Source organism: Pteropus vampyrus, unplaced genomic scaffold (assembly GCF_000151845.1).
Source record: "Pteropus vampyrus isolate Shadow unplaced genomic scaffold, Pvam_2.0 Scaffold23, whole genome shotgun sequence".
In the NCBI taxonomy this organism is placed as follows: Eukaryota; Metazoa; Chordata; class Mammalia; order Chiroptera; family Pteropodidae; genus Pteropus; species Pteropus vampyrus.
Window position 1 is genome coordinate 9,729,922 of NW_011888804.1, and position 23,020 is coordinate 9,752,941.

At 42.6% G+C, this 23,020-nt stretch overlaps 1 protein-coding gene across 1 annotated transcript in view; it reads left to right on the forward strand.

The window, feature by feature from the left end:
• The window catches only part of CLTCL1 (clathrin heavy chain like 1), an 85,346-nt gene that overhangs the window by 53,106 nt on the left and 9,220 nt on the right, over positions 1-23,020 (forward strand). Inside the window, 9 exon segments of the mRNA XM_011356076.2 lie at positions 967-1,089; positions 3,516-3,661; positions 10,733-10,916; positions 11,936-12,045; positions 12,047-12,152; positions 16,618-16,782; positions 18,487-18,594; positions 20,570-20,737; positions 20,820-20,969. Of these exon segments, the coding sequence (XP_011354378.2) occupies positions 967-1,089; positions 3,516-3,661; positions 10,733-10,916; positions 11,936-12,045; positions 12,047-12,152; positions 16,618-16,782; positions 18,487-18,594; positions 20,570-20,737; positions 20,820-20,969 (1,260 nt within the window).

Sequence of the window (23,020 nt, forward strand, 5' to 3'; positions counted from 1 at the left end):
TTGATACCATACTCCACCGTTTGACTTAATTTACCACCTTCTTTTTAAAGCACGGTTCAGGGATTGCTTGAAGATCTTTGCACTCATCTGTCCTATAGGTGATATAAGATAAACATCACCTTTTGGTAAGGCACAGTTCAGATAGGGAAGAAATGCTCACTAAGGAAGATCTCATGTCAGACAAGAAGCTGTGATGAATTTTCAGAACAGGCACCAGCGTTCTTGTGCCAGGACAGCCTGCTCCTGCTGTGCACATGTGAGCAGCCTGTATTCACAGACACACACGCATCTCTTAGCCTTGTGCCTGATGTCAGACTCAGTCTGATTCCCACCAGGCCATAGCAAGAGCCTCACAAATTAGAATGTTCCAGTGGACAGTTGGTTTTTTGGAGATGTATTATAACATTCAGAAAAGGATCTCAATTTCAATCAGTGAAAGCAAATTTTAAATATAGGCCTTGAAATGTTACAGCATATATGCTATTTTGTATCAGTGCTAGGTTATTCTAATTACACTTTAGAGAAGGTTTAGAGCTAGCTACATGTAAGAATTTACATTTAAATTAATTAAAATTAAAAACTCCTTCATACACTGTATTTCTAGTGCTCAGTAGCTTCCTGTGGCTAGCGGTGAGCATGTTGGACAGCACAGATGTAGAACATTTCATCATCTCAAAGTTCTAGGAGTAACGCTGCTTTAGAGTGGCAATTAGATGTGAAGAGAAGCTAAGCACATCCATTGTAAGTTGTTGCAAACTGAAAAATGGGCATTTTTAGGTAATTTTTCATCTGAGTAAATGAACCCTTTGAGATGCTGCTCGTCCCAATCAAAGCACTATGTCTTACCTGGACCCTGGCTGACACCAGACAAGTGTCAGGGACAGAGGGAGCTGATGGGGGTGGGTCCCCCAAGTAGTTTCTGTTGGTTGGCTGCGTGTATTACACACAGGAGTGTGTTTATTTCAGGTTTGCAATGAGAATTCTCTGTTCAAAAGTGAGGCCCGCTACCTAGTACGCAGGAAGGATCCAGAGCTCTGGGCTCACGTCCTTGATGAGACCAGCCCATCCAGGAGACAGCTGATTGACCAGGTGAGGCACAGAAATGTGTGCACTTGAGCACACCTGCATTTTGCCCTCTAATCGTCCTGTGGCTCAAGTGATTGGTTTAATTATTACATCAAAAACATCTTCAGATGCGTGGTCAATCTTATGAACCTTCACTACTCTTCTCCCTCCAGAAGCAGCTTGCCTAAAAATGGTTTTGACGCGCAAGGGTGAGCTCGCTTAGAGCTGTTTATTGGTTAAAGCATAGAGTTGGCCCTGATATCTAAAGTAGGGATGTTCATTCCCAGTAAAAGGAACATCTAACAACGTGCTGCATGCTGGATCCTTAAATTTTTTTCCAGCTCAGCCCCAATTAGCAGAAGTGGCTCTCAGGGTTATCTTGGCTGGATATCCTTTTGTCAAAAAAACCCTCATATCCTTGTGACGATCCAGTGCCTCCTTGGAGCCTAGGGGGCAGTGCAGGGGCCAGGGGTCCTGCTAGATGGCAGATGGTCATTGGCCTCAGCTACTTGGCGGGCTTCCTGCAGCCTCAGACAGTAGCAGATGATGCCTTCATCATCCTCTGCACTCTCTCCTCGGCTGCTGATCATGGTTTAGGGGTGAGCTGAGACCAGTGTGGGAACAAGACCCTGATCCAACAAGTGGTCTTCAGCACCCACCTCCCTTGTACAGATTGCCACTCCTCTAGGTGCATTTATTTAAACTTGGGGTTTTTATTTCACCTGTATCTCTACTGCATTTCACCTTCTTGTTCTCTGTCTACTCTTCCTCAGGCCTGTGCCATTATTTTTTTCTCAGTAAACTTTATTTTGGGATACTTTTAGATTTATACAAGTCCATTTTATTTTGAATCTTTATTATATACTCTTCTCTCAGATTTACCTGAGGATTTAATATTAATACTTTTCATCCAAACCTGGGCCTGGGACAGAGTCTGTTTGAATTCCATTAGGGACCTTAGTCCAAGTTCACAGATAACAACATTTCTCCAGGTGTGGTCCAGCCTCCTGATATGTTTTGAAGGTCATATCACATTGGCACTGAGAAGAGCAGGTTTAACACTGTGCTTAGTTAAAGCTGGCAGGTACCCCCTGATCTCCCTGTGTCTGCATGGAGTCACTGGTCCTGTGATTATGTCTGCTTGACTGAATATTCATAGCCACCTCCTGCAGTGCCCGTATAATTAGAGGGAGTGCATGGTGGCATTGGCAGACTGCTTTTAGAAACTCATTTAGGAAGAGAAACTCATTATGGAAAATTTACTTAGAGGAACCAGTTTCCTGAGGTAAACTTAGGTTGGGCATCCTGTGTCAACCCAAATAGATGGTAGAAATTTATTTTTGCCCTTAAAACAACCAGTGTGTATTTAAAGTGCTCTAAGGTTTTCAAGAATTGACAATTAGTTGTCATAATGCCAGGGAATACATTTCCTACTCTGGATGGACTTTGTGCTGTGTTACAGTTCTCCCTTCCCTCAAGTATGCCCTTTTTGGTTACTTATCTACTGTGATAGCCCATTTTCTCTAACTCTTACCTGTCTATTGGGATTGTTATAAACAACTCAGAGGTAGAACTTTTACATCTCATGGTGCATTGAGTACACAGTAGCCACTTGTAAGGTGTACTGGGCTGACATTGATTCGGGTTCCACTGAAGCCCCTCAGGATTGCAAGGTGAAAGTTCATGGCTAAAGGTATATATCAGCTATATCAGGTCTCCTCAGAGCTGTCTGTTTTTTCTCATTAAGTCACTGCTGTTGCCCACCTTGGATGAACACCAGAAATTTAGCAAAGATGATGGAACATGAAGTCACCAAAGGCCCCTGGTACAAAATGCAGAGTGTGGCGCTTGTCTAGGCTGCTGTTATTTGGGAAATATACTCTGGAAAAATGTCTTTAGTTCCAATTTGTAAGTTTTCTTATATCTGAGACATGTGTAATAATTGAATGAAGGGCAATATGGCCAGTCTTTTGTTGGTCTTTTCTTCAGAGCATGGTTCAGAGGGCTCCAGAGCTTAAGTACACTTGATTAGGTCCCTGGACGTGGACTAGGCCACAGCAGCTAGCGGGGGGCTGCCAGAGGCTCCTGTGGTGTCTTTATTAGAAAAACAGATTAGCTTAAAAAGATGAAAGCATACATGCATTTCAACTACCTGTTTGGTGTGCTGTGTTATTGGCTTTGGAGTAAATTTAAAGTATGGTCATTGGGGCAGAGATGAGAGTCTGTAGCCCTTTTGATGTAAAAGAAAAAACTAATTATCAAAGCAAATGGAGAAATCCCTGCAAATGACCCTTTTAGATACCCTTTTCCTTTCTGCCTTGAGTAATCTCCCATTTTTCTCTGACCATTCCAGTCTGTCTTAGAGGAGTCCTTCCCTTATCCTCAGCTTAAATGATACGGTCTTTAATTGACTATCTAACTACATTCTTTCAAATAACTTTTAAAACCAGGTAGTACAAACAGCATTGTCGGAAACACAAGATCCTGAAGAGGTCTCAGTCACTGTCAAAGCCTTTATGACAGCTGACCTTCCTAATGAACTGATTGAGCTACTGGAGAAGATTGTTCTGAATAACTCTGTCTTCAGTGAGCACAGGTGAAGATATGCCAGAGTTGGGGGTGGGAGAAGATGTTGTGACTTGGTCAGATTCAAACACCTGCTTAACATTCACTTTCTGTTGTAATCTTGTCTCGCTTCATCCACCCAGCCTCACCATCCGCTGCTCCCCGGACACATGGTCAGTCTTCTTACTGCTTTCTGTATCTCAGTCCCACCTTTCCCTTACCTTATTTAAATCCCACTTGTCTTTTATAGCCCGACTTAAATCCTCTTTTTTTTCAGGAAGCCACACTTCCTCTTCCTGCTCTGGCCCACACAATACTCAGAGAAAGGGAGCGAACATTTATTAAGGGCTGAGTTTGTCCCAAGTATGTTAAACTCTTGAAATCATGGTGAACAAAGCTTGGCAATATATTGCAAGAGAACTAAACCTGGGTCTGTAAATCTTGCTGGAGGTGTAATGCAGAAGCATGATGCGTAGGATCTGGGGTAGGAAAAACATTCTGGGCAGAAGCAACAGCCTGCTCAGACATCTTGGAGGTTACAGAGTATGCCTCAGCATGGTCTCACTACTATTTATCACCACTTGGAAATTCATTGTCAGATTCTCTGTCAATGAGAATTATAGCGTATTCACATCATAAATTCCCTCTGTAAAGATTTAGTTATAAGATTTATTTTGTAGCCCAGAAAGGCTTTTGAGGTTTGTGGTATCATGTTAAGGAGTGTGCCATTAGTTTTTGAACTTGGAAATGCTATATGGTAAATTATGAAATGTGAAATTATATTTTAATCATAATTAAAATATAATTGCTTGATTACAGGATGCCAGAGTTAAGGTACCTGAGGTGGCTAGGATATTCTGTCTTGCTATTTGGACAACCTCCTTTGATAGATATTAGCTTGTGAGTACTTACCACAAAAAGACACTTAAAGGTGGTTCTGACTATGTGTTGCCTCCTTGGATGCTGTTGCTTCTCAAACATGCAGGGGAACCTTCAAGTTCAGATCCTATCACTAGAAAAATTTTAAATGTAGGATGAAATATACAAATGATCTTTTAAAATGAATCAGTCAGCTAGCAAGTAAAGAAGTCTGAGGTTTAAAAAAAGAGAGAAGTAGGAAGGACACAATCTGACTCTTGCTAAGCCCTGTTGAACCCATGCTGTAGTTCTCACACCCTTCAGGACACAGACGACAGGAGACAAGACCTAAAGGCCTGCAAAAGGTGTGAAGTTTACAAAGAAACCCCTCCTCAGTGCAAGGAGAAACTAAGAGTATGCCAATATTGTCTAGCCCTCTGCTGAGAGACCAGCCAAAACAAACCAAAAAAGAGCTCTTTTGAACCATGGTGCTAGATTATGAGGAAAAAACTGGCCCTAACAAGCTGGGTTTTTTATAGGTTCTAGCACAAATTCATGTAAACTGGCATAGTATTAAAAATCTTCAAGTATGTATTTAAGTAATATCTTCAGATCTCTGTCAGAGACAATTACAAATTATCTTGAGAAGAGCCTACCTTCTAGCAAGGCTTCAGAGAATTCTGACAAATTACATTCTAAGAAATAATGAATGCATAGTAAAAACATTGACAAACTGTATGAGGAAACAAGGCACCATTCATTAGTAAGAGCCAGCAGTAACAGGTTGAGTCAGATCTGCCTGGAGAAACTGGAATTATCAGAGGGATTGGAATTATCAGGCACAGAATATAAAATTACATGTAAAGTGCTTAAATACCAAAAAAAAAAGATCAAGCAGATTTTTAAAGTTCCAAATAACTTTGACAAATATATAATATTTAATATAAGTATAAATTTCAAATATATAATATATATAATTGAAATTGAAGTAAGCCCCAAATAGGTTTAGCAGCATTAAAGAATAAATGAATTTGAAGATAAATGTGAAGAAATTGCAGGAACATAGCCAAGACAAACAGGTAGAAATGTGAAAGGATTTAAGAGATATACAAGTTAAAGGGAGATCTAATCAGAATTTCAGAGAGAGTAAAGAATGAAAGACATTATTTGGAGGAAGAATGATAAAGATTTTAAGAACTGACTAAATTCTAGTTCTCGAATTCAGGAAGCCCAACAAATCCCAAGGAAGATTAATTTTTTTAAACCACCTTTGCGCACAGTATAGCAAAACAGCAGGACATCAAAAAAAAAAAAAGATAAAAGGTAGATTACCTATAAAAGAATATGAATTAGATTAACAGCAGACTTTTCAACAGCCTCAGTGGAAGCCAAAGAATAATGGGATGGTATAATGACTTCAAAGTGCTTATAAAAAAATAGCTGTCAGCTTAGAGTTATGTATTTGTAAAATTAATATTATTGCAAAATAGAGATCTATTCATACAGATTAAATGAAGGAGGTTGCCAATAACAGACTTTCATTAAGGGAATTTGAACAGGTGTGTTTTAGGCAGAAGAAAAGCAATCCTGTGTGGGAACAACAAGGAATAAAGAGCAATAAAGTAGTAACTACATAAAACAAAAAATATCTTGTGGTGTTAGGAAGACAAAGAACTAAAATAATAGTTGCATGTAAGTTGGGAGGTAGTAGTATTGTAAGGTCCTTTTTTTGTTTAAGAAGAGGATAAAGATAATGATTACATTAGTCTTTGATACATTATTTGTGTTCAAATTTCAAGTGGAACCACTGAAAGAACAGATTATATAACTTCTAAACTAGTGAAGGAAAAAGGTGGAATGAGAAAATTATCAACCCAAAAGAAGGCCAAGAAAGACATAAAAATGTAGAAACAAATGACAAATATAAAATAAGATGGTAGCAATAAACCTAAATATAACAATAATTACATCGAATGTAAATGAATCATATATTCTAGTTAAAAGACAAAAATGTTCAAGTGGATAGAGAAACAAAACCATGAATATGCTCTTTATAAAACACATCTAAAACTTAACGTTAATGAGAAGTTTAAAATAAAAGAATTTTTAAAAATTACACAAATGCCAAACCTAAAAATGCTGATATTATATTGATATGTTTTATCTATTTTTATATGGTATATATTAGTATCACAAAATGGACATTAAAGTAAAAACTGTTGTTGAAGTACAGAGGGCCAGTGCATAATGATAAAAGGTTTAGTTCACCAGGAAGATAATTCTGAACTTATATGCACTTAATAATATAGTCTCAAAATACATAAAGCAAAAATTGACAAAATTGCAAGGAGACGTAGGCAAATTCATCATGTTGGGAGATTTAACTGTTGACAGATGATGCACATTATAAGCTTGCTAGAAAGAATCAATTCAATAAGTAGACATGATTATTAAAGAAAAAGCAAACCAAAAGACAGATAAAAAAAAAAAAGAGTGAACTTCTACAATTCTATTCATTCAACTGTGGTAAACAGCGAGATATATAAATTCAAGAATGATCAGAAGATCATATTGAAAGACATTGGGGTTTTACCTACATCACTCAAATTCAGTGCAATACCAGTAAAAATCCTTGTTTATTTACTTATGAAACTTGACAGATTTTAAATTTTAAATCAATCAAAAGGGTAAAAGGCCAAGAATAGTCAAATGCCCTTAACACAAATAATAAATTATCCAAGAAGTAGGAGTGGGTATTGAGATGGCAAGGTACTTACTCTGATCTAGAATTATTATAAAACTAAATTAAGACATGATGGTTTTGGCAGGAAATAGAAAAATGGACTGTTAAAATAAAAGAACCCTAAAATGCACATACACATATGACAGCTGGCTCTACAGATGGAAACAATAGACTTCAGTGAGAGATGTTAGAACAGTTGGTTATCCATATGGGAAAATTTTGAAATTGGACATCTGTCCCATACTATGTAAAGATTTAAGTGTAAAAGGCAAAACTATAATATTTTTAGAGTTTATGTTTAAAAGAAGAATATATTTATGGCCTAATAAACTCTTAAGCCAGTCATTTAAAAAACAAACCTTTTTGTGAAAAGCTGATAAATAGGATTAAGTTAAACTTAAGAATTTTATCATCAGAAGGTGAGAAAAGGGGAAGCTACAAACAGGGGGATGACATTTGCAACTTACATACCCATCAAAAACTAGTATGGATATCATAATGAAAGAAAAACCGAAACAGCCTGATAGAAAGCACAGCAAAGCACTTGAGCAGTCCTCCAGCAAGTGGAGAGATAGCCAGCGAGTCTAAGGCAGGGATTCAGATTCTTGAGCCATCAAGGAAACACTGGGACTGCTGCGCACCATCCCTTTTCTCCTACAGAGCAGCAGGGATCTAGCTCTCCTAATCAGACTTGATTGAGAATGCCGAGCAACCGGGCCTCTTACCTGCCCTGCTGAGAATGCCCATTAACTTGGAAAGCAATGTATGCCAAAAGATGCAGTTTCCACTCTTGATTATGAACCCTAAAAAAACTCAGCTCAAGTGTCTCAAAGCAGCACAGTTTCAATAGCAAAGATCTGGGAGCCGTCCAGATACCCATTGGTAAACAGGCTGTGGTACCATCATGCAATGGAAAGGAATACTATACAAAAGCATGGATGAATCTTAGGACCTAACTTTTTAATGTATTTTCTTTCTTCTTTTTAATTATTATACAGTAAAATTGACCTTTTGTGGGGGATGTACAGTACTAGGAATTTTAATATGTCTAGATCATATAACCACCACAATCAGGATACAGAACTGTTCTGTCACCCTACAAAACCCCTTTGTGCTAGCAATCTTTCATAGTTACATGCCCCCAACCCTGCAGCCCTGGCAGCCACCCATCTGTTCACCGTTGCTCTGGTTTTGCCTTTCCAAGAATGTCATGTAAAGGGAATCACATAGTATGTAATCCTTTGAGATTGGCTTCTTTCACTCAGCATGATGTCTTTGAGATTCATCCAAGTTGTTGTGTGCATCAATAGTTTGTTCTTTTTTTATTGCTGAATAACGTTCCATTGTATGAATGTACCACAGTTTGTTCATTCGCTCATTGAAGGACATTTGGGTTATTTTCAGTTTGGGTGATTATGAATACAGCTGCTGTAAACATTTGTGTCCAGATTTTTGTTGAACATACCCAGCTGGTTTATAGGGTATATATAAGTTTAACTGTTTAAGAAACTGCCAAACTATTGTTTTCCAGAGTGGCTGTATCATTTTGCATTCCCACCAGCAATGTGTGAGAATTCTAGTTGCTCCGCATCTTCACCAGCACTTGGTATTATCAGTATTTTTTTTTTTTTAATTTTAGCCATTCTAATATAAGCGTATAGTGGTGTGTCGTCATGGTTTTCGTTTGTATTTCCCTAATGGCTAATAACGTTTAAAAGCTTTTCTTGTGATTATTTGCCATTCGTATCTCTTTTGGGGAAATGTCTCTTCAAATCTTTCGCCTGTTTTTCAAATGAGTTATTTGGTTTTTTACTGCTGAGTTTTGAGATTTATTTATACTTTCTCGATACAAGCCCTTTGTTGGATATGTGATTTACAAATATTTTTTCCCAGTGTGTAGCTTCTCTTTTTATTCTCCTACCAGTATTATTCATTTTGATCAAGTCCAATTCATAAACTTTTGTGGATTGTGTTTTGGTGTTAAGTCTAAGAACTCTGTGCCTAAGCCCAGGTCACAAAGATTCTCTGTTTCCTTTTAAAAGTTTTATAGTTTTACATTTTACATTTATATCTATGGTCCAGTATTTAATAAGATATGAAGTTTAGGTTAAAGTTCATTTTTTTGCCTATATATGTCCAGTAATTCCAGCATTATTTTTTGGATCTTTTTTCCATTGAATTGCTTTTATATCTTTGTCAAAAATCAATTGGCAAGGTTGTGTGATGACTCCAACTTCATTCTTGTTCAAAATTTAGAATTAGCTTGTCTATATCTACAGGAAAATCTGGGATTTTTATTGGAATTGCATGAAATCTATAGACCAATTTGAGGAGAATTGATATCTTTACAGTGACTAGTCATATCTATGATTACAATATGTCTTTTCATTTATTTAGCTCTTTGATTTTTCTTATCAGCATTTTATAGTTTTCAGCATGTAGATCATGTACATATTAATTAGATTTATACTTAAGTATTTCATATTTTGGAGCTATTATATAGGGTTTTTTGGGGTCACAATTATGCATTGCTAGTATATAGAAATACAATTGATTTTTGTTGTTGACTTCATATCCTGCAACCTTACTAAACTTACCAGTTCTATGATTTTTTTTTTCTATAGATTCCTTTGGATTTTCTGTTAATCATGTTGCCTGCAAATAGGGATAGTTTTATTTCTTTCTTTCTAATCGAGATTTTTTTTTCTTGCTTAAATGCTCCAGCTAGAACCTCTAGCACAGTGCTAAATGAGGTAATGAGAGCAGACATCCTTGTCTTGTTCCTGATCCTGAGGGGAATCAGCCAGTCTCTCACCATTGAGTACGGTGTCAGCTGTGGAATTTTTGTAGATTTTTGTCAGATTGAAGAAGTTCCCTTCTGTTTCTAGTTTTCTGAGAGTTTTTATCATTAGTTGGTGTTGGATTTTGTCAGATGCTTTTTCTGAATCAATTGATGATCATAGTTTTTCTTTTTTAGATTATATTATTTCCCACATTTTGGAATAGAGCAAAAGAAAATAAATTTTGTAAGAGTGCATCTGGTATGATTAAAAAACAGGAAACTTCTTTGTGATTATTTGGAGTTTACCTTCCTAAAAACTGCACTGCATTTATTTAAAAAAAAAAAAAAACAGGAAAGTTCAAAATCATGAAAAGCTACTTATATTGCTTACAATATATGTGGTAACACTATAAACCACAAAGAACTGATTAGAAGCACAGTTCAGATGAATAGGCACTTGTGAAATGGGGACAGAAGGCAGCTACTAGAGAAGCCACTGCATGCCCCCAGTCAAGGGTGATATTCTGACTCTCTCAGCAGGTGCTTTCCCAAGACTTCAAATCCCATGTACTTCATAAATGTTCTATTGTACCTACTTATCAATCATGTGTATGTGTACTAAATACTCTTTAAAAGTGGGGGTCTTGTACTGGCCAACCTGCCAGAATGTTGTGTGCCTTCTTCATTCCTGTGACGCCATGCCAACTGCCACTTCTTAGGAATCTCCAGAATCTGCTGATCCTGACCGCCATCAAGGCAGACCATTCTCGAGTCATGGAATACATCAGCCGCCTGGACAACTACGATGCCCCAGATATTGCAAGCATTGCCATCAGCAGTGCACTATATGAGGAGGCCTTTGCCATCTTCCGCAAGTTTGATGTTAATGCCTCAGCAATCCAGGTGAGCTGCTGAGTGCTGCCATGCTAGACCATAGCTCCTTCTGCCACACTGAGTCCTTGTCATCTCCAAGGGTATCAGACCCTCAGGTTGTCCGATATGCCTCTCAGATTCTTGCACTCTTTTCTGCTCCAGTAACCCATCCTCCCAGCCTGTTGGCTCCTTCTCTGCTGGTGCTCCTTTCTGCTGGCTTTTACCCCCTACTTCTCAGTCATTCTCCAGCACTCTACTGGACTTGGGTACTTGACACAAGATCATCCACTCAGACCTGGTGACTGAGGTATCTGAATCTCGAAAGCTCTCACACATGATGACTATTCCAGCCCTTCACCCCCGTGCTGCTTCAGTTCCCCAGGGCAATCCTGCCAGCCCTCCTGCCTGCCTTCAGCCTCACCAAGAACTCTCGCCTTCATCCTCATCCCTTTCCTTCCAGTCTGCTAGCCTTTTCTGATTTTATTTCCAAACTGATTGTAAAACATGAGACATATCACCTTAACTGCTCTCTTACCAATATTTTTGACTTCCTTCCCTCTTCCTTTTTCATCTTTTTATACCTGCTTGTGAGACCTTGATCTAGAAGCCTCTCTTTTCTGTTCCCACATGGGCTATAAGCTTGCTCAGCCCTCCAGCCTGCCCTGTAAGCCTGTTTCTGCCAGATGAGCTATCTCATTTCCCAGAGCAGGTCCTTTGAACCTTTACAGCCTATATGCCCCATTGCACTGTCTTGCCTCAAGATCAGGAGGCAACTCCTGTGTCCCTGCCCTTGGCCCAGAAAGCTTAGCCTGGCTGTCTCCTTCCTTCATGCCTCTCTGTTGGAGTGTCTCTTCTCTGTCATCCTTTTCCCTGTACTACATTCCTTCTCCTCCATTCATTCATCTGAAAAATACTTACTGCCCAGTTATTTTGGACTGAATTGAATGGTCATGCAACTTTAGGCAGAATTTGGAACTGAACAAAAATCTGCCTGCTCCCTGGAGCTAACTGGGTATTGCAGAAAATGAGAACCCTCTTGTAACCTCTAGGTCCTGATCGAGCACATTGGAAATCTAGACCGAGCATATGAGTTTGCAGAGAGATGCAATGAGCCTGCCGTGTGGAGTCAGCTGGCCTACGCCCAGCTCCAGAAAGACCTGTGAATCCTACACAGAGACAGAACTTATTTTTGCCCTGGCTAAAACTAACCGTCTCTCTGAGCTAGAAGATTGTATTAATGGACCCAACAATGCCCACATCCAGCAGGTAGGCTGTGCCCCCAGGGACTGTGAGCTGTTACAGGCGGGTTTGAAGATTGCTTCCTAGAGCAGTGCAGATATGTGATGGTGAGAAACAAGCCACACAGTGAATCAAGCCCCATGTGGTTAATTCTTCCAATTAATCACATCAGAATGATTCTCCTAGAAAAGGTGTCAGGACCAAGTACAGGTGCTGTAGCTGTCACCACCAGAGAACAAAGTGAACTGCGTAACTGGCCGGACGAAAGATGTGTTGAAAATTATTAGCTTTCCCATATGTCAGCAATTATCAGGTAAGATAATGGGAAAAAATTTTCTTTAAAATAGAAATAAAACAAAATTGTTTTTAAAAAAAAACCTTTTTAAAACTTTAAATAAAAGAAAGAGCTATATAATTGTCAAGTCTGCAATTTCCAGGGATAAAATGTTACCCCAGGAAAAAGTAATAAAGAAAGATGAAGGGGTAATAGAATATATCCTAACTCTAGTAATTGCAAGTGTGCTTTTCTTCAAAGAATACACATACTTCTTTGAAATAAATAACACAAAAGCAGACTTCAGGTTTCTGTTTCAAAGTAAGTTCCAAGTAATGGTTGGAAATTAGGTTAGAGTTTTGAAAAGGGATTAAAAGTTTGTCACGTAATTATGTAACCAGAATTAAATTCCAGATGAAAGAATTATCGGTTAAAATTGAGGGTTTTTCTTAATAAAAAATTTTAAATATTTGAATCTTTATATGAGGAAGGAGTTTTTAAGCATATAAATGCAGTAGAAGAAAGCGAAAAGGAAAATAATCTAGTACATTCATCTAATGCATAAAAATTTTAAATATATATATGGAGTAGTCCTCCTTTATCTGTGATTTTGCTTTCCGTGGTTTCAGTTACCCATGATCAACTGTTGTCCAAAAATATTACATAGAAAATTCCAGAAATAAACTATTCATTAGTTTTAAATCGTGTGCCATTCTGAGTACCTCACCTCATCACATAGGCATTGTATCATCTCACATCATCACAAGAAGGGTGAGTACAGTACGATAAGATAATTTGAGAAAGAGACCACATTCCTATAACATTTATTACAGTATGTTATAATAGTTCTATTTTATTATTATTATTAATCTCTTACTATGCCTAACTTATAATTTAAACTTTAACATAGGTATGTATGTATAGGAAAAACATATAGGTTTCAGTACTATCTGCAGTTTCAGGCATCTCCCATAGATAAGGGGGGGATACTATATTCTTTATCATGTGCCTCATCAGTCTAGATGTAAAAATACATCCTAAAAAGTACAAAAGGTCCAGATAGCTTACATAGAAATATTTAATCATTGCAGCATGACTTATAAAAATTGAAAGCCAATGACCAGCAAAAGGAAATAAACAACATCCATTGATGGAATATAATACAGCCATTACAAGTATTTGTTTGTGATAGAAAAACTTTTCAAAGTAAGTTTCAGCAGAGTAAAAACCTGCATGTACAATATGATGAACATATAAGCCTAGAAAAATACCTAAGATGGGGACAATGAATATAAAACTGAGCAATATTATGTTATTTCCCTTTTACTTGTCTGTTTGCCAAGTTCATTTTTTAATGAGCGACCTGACCACACTTTTAAGATTATCTTTATAATCAGAAAAGTAATAAAAGTGTTAGAAAACAAAACCTTGCCCAAAGTCTCCCTCTGAATTTATAATACATTAATACATCAAATATGGTGGTCAGAGGTGCTGCCCCGTGTCATGCAGAAGTTAAATCCCACCCAAAACTGGCCAGACTGGGGAGTGCAGACAGCTTGTCTTGTTCTTCTCCTGGGCGGGGAGCACACTGAAGCCAAGCCAGGTGTGCTTCCTTCCCGCCTTCCATAGCCCTCCAAGATGGGGTCAGTACACTTCAGCCCGATCAAGTCCACTGCCTGTTTGTATGTTTCCCACAGTCTGGCTTCTTCCAACTGCATCTCCACAATGTCATTTAACTCATTTTCTCTGTATTCTTATAAATTGGCAGTAACAAGAGTCTTAAAGGATCATACCCTTCGATATAATATTTCCTTTGTTTATGCATTGAGTAAACTTCTGTTGAGCATGTACCTTATGCCAGCAGCAGTAACAATAGTAGTCAAACTTCTACTCTCACGGATCTTCAGATTCATTCAAGAAGTCTATGGTATGTTAAATGGTAAGTGTAAAGGAGAAAAGTGCAGCAGAGTGAGGGCAGGCGATGGATGTGAAGGTGGTCAGTGCCATTCTAGACAAGGTGGTGGGGAAGGTGCTCTGGAGGGGAGTGCTTGAGTCTGCCTCCCTCGGAGGGCAGAGAGGACTGCCAGTATAGAGCCCCGGAAGGAGAGAGCGTTTGGGTGGGTTGCAGGAGCAACGCAGAGGCAGCCCTGGCAGCCAAAGCAGAGCGATCAAACTCCAGAGGGCTCAAAGTTCAAGCCAAAGAGAGAATGGTGGGGAGAGGTGGTTACTGGCACCATGTGTTGGGACTTGTGGGCTTTAGGCAGGATGCTGGTTTCCACTGTGGGTGAGATTCGAAGACTCTGGGCAGAGGAGGGATATAATCTGATCTAGATATTAACAGAACCCCTCTGGCTGCTGTGCTGAAAACAGACTGAAGGACAGAAGCAGAAGCAATGAGAGCAGATAAGAGGCTATTTAGTAACCTTGGCAAGAGTTGATAACACCTTGGATAAGATAGTCCAGGTGAGTAGCAAAGAGTTCCTGTTGAGTCTGGAGCTACCAGGGTTGCTGGCGGAGTACGTATGAAAAGAGCAAGCAAGGCGATTCCATGCTTTGGGGTGCAGCTAGTCCTAGACAGATGGACCTGTGCTCACCGATATGGGGGGCAATGTGTGCAGCCCATTCTGCGAGGAGGTCAGAATTCACATTAGGACAAGTTTGACCTCTGCTCTTCATCCACAAGGAGTCTGTCCATCTGGATATAGTGGGGTCAGGTTTCCAAGGAGAATTCTGGACTAAAGCTATAAATGTGGCATCCTTCAGTGTACAGGTGGGAGTTGCAGGGTTCAGGGCTGAAGCCTGAGACCAGACACCCCAAAGCTTAGGTGCAGGGAGAAGTGGAAGTGGAAGAAAAGCAGGGGGTGTTGTCCAGGGAACCAAGTAGACATCTGTCAGGGAAAACGATGGGTCAGCCAAATGCTGCACATCTTAAGCTAGAGACTTGGCCATGATGACTTGCTGGGGACTCTGCAAGAGCCTGATTGCAGCGAGTTCCAGAGAGGACAGGAGGGAATGGGAACAGCTCTAAGACACATGACACTTCTGAGAAATGTTGCTCTAAAGGAAATGTCGCTCTAAAAGAGTGGTGGCTGATGCTGAGCTGAGATCAGAATGAGGGTTGTCTAGTTTGGTTTGGAAGCTAGAGAAAAGAACAGTGGTTCCTTAAGCTCATAGGAGTGATTTAGTACAGAGAGTGAAATCACTGGCCAGGGCTGGCTGGGACACTGACCTGGCATGGGGGAATGGGGCTGGGGTCATGTACAATAGTAGACTAGGCCTTGGTGGCTGGGCGAGGGGGCAGGCACAGCCTTAGTACTTGTATAAGGGCTCGTCTGGTTGTATCTGTTTCCTCGAAGGTGGGAAGCCAAGTACTCAACTTGAAGAGCTGTTGGAGATTCAAGGAGAGAAGATAGGAAATGGTTGACAAGGAGAGAGTACCTGGACTAAAGGAGTAGAATTACCAGTGCCGTGAGCTCCTCTGGGGTCATTATCATGAAGTTCAAGAGAGATTATTTGGCACTTGGGGTTCAGCTGTCTGTGTTTAGCTCTGCAGCCCCACATGTGAGTCAGCAGAGGGCCGCTCTAAGGAAGACTAGGGTTTAGCCGAGCAAGTCTAAGCAGGCACAACTGAGGGACTGAGGGTGGAGCCACATAGCTGGCTCACGGATGGCCACCTGGGAGGAGCATAGGCCAGGCTCACATGGGGGTGGTGGGCCAGGAGTTAGGGTGCTCAAGGAAGTGAGCCAGAAAGGGGAGGTGGCAAGTCAAGAGAGGGTTCTCGTGCCAAGATTCCACGGGTGGCAGTTCTCAGATGGTGACTGGCTGTTGTCTTGAGAAACACTAGGGCCCCTAGCAGAGGAAGTTAAAGAAAGCTAAAGCTGTCCGGGGATGAGGAAGATTTGTTGAAGGCAACAAAGAAGGCCAGTGGGTGACCCCTGGCATGAGAGTCCCAGTCTGCAGGCATTAAGTGGGGCGGAAGGGACTGGGATGCAGGAGATGACAGCGAACACACGCAGGAGCAGGCTGGTGGAGAGCAGGTCCAGCGGCCGGAGGCATGCCGTCCTCTAGGATCTGTGCGATGGCCCAGGCTCCTTTGCGGTCAGAAGGTCGTTCACCTCCTCTGCAAACAGAAAATACCCCTGATACCTAGGAACTTCAGACCAGCTTGGGGAAACCTTCCTGTTCAAGGTCTCAGCAGAGATCCCCAATTGTTCATAGGTTGGAGACCGCTGTTATGAGAATGGAATGTACGAGGCCGCCAAGCTGCTGTACACCAGTGTTTCTAACTTTGCCCGCCTGGCTTCTACCCTGGTCCACCTCGGGGAGCATCAGGCAGCAGTAGACAGCAGCTGCAAGGCCAACAGCACACGGACGTGGAAGGAGGTAAGTGTGGGATCTCCAGGAGAGCACATCTGCCAAGCCTTCCCTCCTTGTCCTTCCTCCTGTACTCCACACCACCGTACCACACAGGACACATCTGGATGCCTGCCTCATCTCGGCATTGGTGGGTGCAGCAAAGACCCCAGGTGTAATGCAGGAGCTCCAGGCCAGGAACCTGCACCTGGGATATTCCAGAAAAGCCACCGGGAAGGACCAGAGGGGTGTGATATGCCGTTTATTACTCACAGGGCAGAGAAGCTTTAGCAGCAGCTGGTCAGAGCTGCAGGAAAAGGCTGCTGCTGACCAAGAGCAAGCAGTTTTTTATGCACACAAGCAGAGGGAGGGGTTCTCTCATTGGGGAGCAGGCACCGTCTCAGGAGAATGGGAGCAAGATATGCTGCTTGGTTCCAGAAGCGGATAAAGTCCATGGGAGCAGGCACTGCCAAAAGCTCTTTGTGTACTGCCTTCCTTGGCCGCTGGCCGGGCTGCTATTAGTCTTCTGAGTATGCGGAGGGACTGTGTTCTGAGTTAACCCTACCACCCCAGGGAACCCCATGTTGGACCATTCAGTTCCCAGAAGCCATCTTAATAGCATAGGATTATCAGTATTATAAGTAATATCATACCTTGAAATATTTTTTAAAATCACATCACCTTATTAGCATAATCAGTGTCAATTGACATTGATCTCTTGTGGTAAATTGGTAGGGCAAGTTGTCTTGACGCTCTCTGAAAATATCAGAGTCATCTGTGAGTGGAAAAGTTTGTAGAGATGTGTAAGAGATTTAACTTCAATGAATCTCTGAAGCATTGTTTACTAAAAGATTAAAATCAAATGTCCAATATCAAGACCTTGGTTAAATAGTGTATATGTTGCACCTCTACCCTCTGAAATGAATGGACAGAGTTACAGGAGAGGATGTTCCAGTATTCTGTGAGAAATAATGTAAGTAGAATGTTTATTATAATTCCATTGCGTGTGAATATGTGAAAGAGATCTGGTGGGTGCTAGTGTATATATCACACAGGAAATAGGGGGCAAAGGTCATGTCTTGAGGAAACAGCTAATCTCTGGGTTGTGCCTTACCTACCATAAAAATGTGGTATATGTAGCAGATGGGGAGGTAGGGAAACTTCACGAGAAGCTAGTTCTAATTGGGGTGGGCGGGGGGTGTCTTTCTGGTCAGCCCTGAAAGGCCCCTCCTGCATTCTTTGGAGCAGAAGCATCTTTCAGCATGGGGGTTTACTTCTTAACACTTGTTATTAAGTGTACATATTATACAGTGCCTAAAACAAAAGCCCGGTTTAAAAATGATTATTAAAGCAAGCTTCTCCTGTGCGAACGGCACTCAGATGAACATGACAGTTATTCTTGAGCTTTGTTAAACCCTTTTCAAACTGCAAACCTGAAATTCCAGCATCACTTTCCTGTCACCTAAATGGATCTCCACATCTTAAGGCTTAGAAGTAATGTAGAACTCTCATCTCCATGGTGTCAATCACTCCTGTGGCCTGCAGATTAGAAATGTCAGTATTTTTTCTCCCTGTCTCATGCAGCTCACCTTAGTTATTTACTTGTTCAGAATCCAACTTTAAAAGCCCTGTTTGCCGGTGTTTCTGCATTTGCAGTTGCATCCCTGGTAGCCGCTGTCATGGTGCTGTGCCTCATCTTGGGACGCTCATGCTCTCTGGTATTCTCTCTCCTAGGTGTGCTTTGCCTGCGTGGACGGGCAGGAGTTCCACCTGGCACAACTGTGTGGTCTTCATATCGTCATTCACGCCGATGAGCTGGAGGAGCTGATACACTATTACCAGGTAACTAATCTCTGGCCAGAGATCATCTCTGCTGGCAGTGGAGATGACAAGTGACACCTAAACACTGAAAATAAAGGGGAAGTCCTTCCCTTTGTATGTGTTACATGTGAAAGCAAAGATGAAGCATTGTCTCTGTGGGAAAGTCCTCTCATGTGCTAGAAAACTCCTCTGTATGTTAACTCAGTTTGGTGTGTTAGATATCCTGGACCTCATTTTGTGTTTTTAAAAATATTCTCCCTTTTCTTGTGTCCTTGGACCTTCAGAAGCCCAGTCAGTGGTGTGCACGTGGAAACAACCCTTGGGTAACTTGCCAAGAACATTGAGCCAGTCATGTAGTAGAGCCATGAACCCCAGGTCCCCAGAGGGTCTGATTATTGAGTGCTGGAGAGACAGGCACATGCAAGGGTCCAGGAGAGGGAACCTCAGGAGACCTTTGGAAGGGTGGGGGCTCTCCACATTGATGTTGTAGTTATGCTTTGCTGTGGAGTGTTTGACACATGTCAGGATGTTCAGGGCCTGGTCCTCTACCCATGGGAGTCTGGAGCTGTGTGGTCATACCACGTGGGGTCACTCAGGACAAACTAAAGGTTTGACTTTAGTAACTCAACAGAGTTACTATTCCCATTGAACTTGAGCCTCTGCCTCCCTCACTGAGGGAACTTAGTCACAGGGCTCAGGAGGCCTGTGAGCCTGTGGAAGTGCATACCACTGAGATCTAAAATGTCCAGCTAGGCTTGATGACTTTTCATGATACATGCTTTTTTGTTCCACAGAAGCTTGAGAATAAAATAAACAGGGAAAGTAATAAAGCAGTCTAAAGGCTGACAATAGAATACTTCATTTGTTCAGCAAATGTTTGATCACCTACTATGTGCTGGGCACCAGATAATGGTTATCAGTGAACAAAACAGAAAAACCCCTTATTCAGTTGAATTTACATTTCACAAGCTTGAAAGGCAACAAACATAATGCTTGAAGGTGATGAGTTACAGGGGAAATGGAGCAGGTTTGGAGGCCAGGAGTGTCTGGGTGGAGTTTCATAAAGGAACTGTGAAGGTGACATTAACTGAGAGGGTGACGTTGAGCAGAGACCCAGAGAAATTGTGGGGCCTGGTTGTGGAGTTGTTTGAGGAAATGGTCAGCCACCAGAATGAGTCCAGTGTTCAAGAAGGGCCCTCAGTGGAGTGGGGGGTGGGGTGCAGCAGAGGCCATCATGAATGACTCAGGCTGTCCTCAAGATAGGGCACAGGATCTGAAGGGCAAGGAGACCTTTCTGGCTTGCATGCTGAGAACGGACTCTTCAGGGGTGGGCAGAAGGAGGGGCAGGTGTAGGCTGGGAGAGCAGCTAGGGTGGTGGTGATGGGGAGGATGAGAAGAGATTAGGTATGTTTTGAATATACCACGAACTTGATGTGCTAGTGGATTGGGTATGGGGTGTGAGAGAAAAGTCAGAGATAACTCCATTTATTTTTAGTTTGAACTGGAAATAGAGAGTTATCAGTGAACATGGGAAGACTGAAGGTAGGGCCTGTGCAGAGAAAAGGACAGGAATTTAGTTTTGAACATACTAAGTTTGAGTTGCCAGTTGAATGTTCACGTAGAGCTGCCAAGTTGGCAGGAGAGAATAAGGTCTGGTGTTCACTGATGAAACCCATCAAGAAATAAAATGGGAGTCATTAGCATAGAGAGAGCGCGTAAAGACTGACTGCAGTTACCTGGAGTGAATAAAGAAGAGGCCACAGATGGAGCCTGGCCTCCCACATGAGTTGAAGTAAAGTAGGAAGGAACTCCAGAGACATGACTTGCCAGAGTAATGGGCACCCAGGAACAAGGTACATGACCAAGAGAGAGTTGAGGCTGGACATAAGGGTTGCAGCCGTCGTATACCTTCCCTCCCTTGGGAATGGCTCTGCCATAGGGAGGCTGCAGCCAGGGGCATTTACCCTGACCCCAAGCATGGCTATTGGTCTGTCAGGATCGGGGCTACTTCAAGGAGCTGATCTCTCTGCTGGAAGCAGCCCTGGGCCTGGAGCGGGCCCACATGGGCATGTTCACAGAGCTGGCCATCCTCTACTCCAAGTTCAAGCCCCAGAAAATGCCAGAGCACCTGGAGCTCTTCTGGTCTCGTATCAACATCCCAAAGGTAATCTAGCTCCCCTGGAGGTTCTGACTGCCACGTGCACGCATGGCACCAGCCCAACCCTCGGCCACGGCCGTCCCACCAGGTGCTGAGAGCTGCAGAGCAGGCACACCTCTGGGCAGAGCTGGTGTTTCTCTATGACAAGTATGAGGAGTACGACAATGCTGTCCTCACCATGATCAGTCACCCTACTGATGCCTGGAGAGAAGGGCAGTTCAAGGACATCATTGCCAAGGTAAGAGCACCTGAACACCGGCTCCTGCCAGCTTCTGCCAGGCCTGTTTCAGTGTGCCGCCCCAGTGCATGTTTGTACCTCTGCACAGGAGGTGGTGATTCTGTCTGCACAAAGGGCACTGACACTTGGGAAAGGTATTGACTGGCCTAGGACCTCACAGCTAGGCTGAGAGGGCAGGGGGAGTCAGTGTGCCACTGCTGCCCCTCCTGCTCCTTCTGCCCTGCCTGCCACTCCAGCCTCCCAGGGCCACACACTCCCTACCATGCTCCCATGTGGAGCCCTTTGCAGCTGGACCTTGCTGTTTGCTCTTCCTTCTACTGTGTCAACTCAGGACTCCCAGCCGCAAACCCGGTCTATCACTATTTCCTGCTATATTTTTTTTCAGTTTTCACCACCTGGCAATTTTTTCCTTCATATCTCTTCCCCAAAAACTGCCAGCCCCAGAGAAGTGCAGGCACCTGACAAAGGGGCAGTAAATGCCCACCAGATAGAGGCATGAGCCCAGGTCTGCCCCTGAGTGCCCACCCTGCCCAGCCATGGCCACCTTCCTATAGCCTAGGTTGGCTAAAACCAGCCACCAAAAAACTATTGGAAGGTGTCAGGCCTGGGTGCAAGCATCACACAGGCCTCTGCTAGTTTGTTCTTTTGGCCTCTGGACTTCTCCTTCTCTGTGAGCTCTGTGCACACACATTAGGTGGTAAGGGATGAAGCTCCCTATCTTCAGTCTTCGGGCTTTTTGCTTTGAGTGTCCTCATTTTGTCCCAGTGGCCTTGAGCAAATAATGTGCCCTCAGGTCTCTCCCATTTGCTATCTACCAGTGAAGGGAGAGTTCTGACTGCATGTTCGTCCCACCGCTCCCAGAGTGGGCCATGGGCTCCTCCCCTCTGGGTCAGGGACTCGTTTGCCTTCTGTTCCACCTATGGCTGCTGAGGGTAGGCCTGGGTGTCGGGAGTTCCCAGCCAGGTCTCAGCATCCACCTTCTCTAGGAGCTGTTAGAAGGAACAGTCAGCCCCAAGGTCATGCGTGTCTATGCTAATCGGCATGGTCGCGTGTGAAGTCTGGCCATCTGAAAGGACCTCCTGCCCTGAGCGGGGTCTTCTGGTTGCTGGTAGAAGGGTAGGCAGATCACACATTCTTGTACCCCAGCACAGGTGAAAAACATGCTAGAAAACCCATACCTGATCAATTCTAGTCGTCTTTTTTTACATTTAGTTCCTCTGATTTCAGGATGCATTTAAAGCTGGTACCATGGTTGGGGTGAGGTGGCAGTGCTTTTTATTTCTTAGAGGTATCTGGATGGCGTAGTTGTCCAGGCAGGTGATGCATCTCCTAAGCTGCATGCAGTCTACCTTGATGGCAGTCAGGATCAGCAAATTATTGAGGAGAGGTGGAGGTCGGCGTGGAGTCTTAGGTCCAATGACACACAGATGAGACCATGTCGTGTGAGAGAGCAGTGTTCGTGCAGCTGACAGCTGAGTCCTATTCTTAGTGTGACACACTGATGCCTCTGCCTCCCTGCCATGTGGGAGACAGGCTCCTGTCAGCTTCTACGTGGAGAAGAGGCGAGGTAGAGAACACTAGCTGGGGACATTGCCCACACTCTGGGCACGTGAGAAGTGGTGTTTGGAATCCCCGTCTCTGGGCTGGCCGGTGGAGGGCTGAGCACGGGCCTTGATGATACAGATCAGAGTTGTATCCCAGCTCAGCCATTTGTTCTCTCTGTGACTTTGGGCTGGTGTCATCACTGTGAACCTCAGTTGCCCCTTCCATGAAGTGGACATAATGTTTCCTGCCTGCCAAATGATCAATGATGATCTGCATATAATAGGTGTTATGATACTTCTCAGGTGTCACAACATTCTGGCTGGTCACCCTTGAGCTCATGACAGAATCTCTGAGCCTCAGTTTTCTCTTCTGCGAAACAGGTACCCTGTCCCAGGTCCAAGGCTTCATGAAGATAAGGTGTGTAACATGTGCACCATGGGCATAGCGGTGGCTGTGGCCTTGCTGGTGCTCGCATCTTGGTGCATTGCTCTAGAGGAGGACACCTT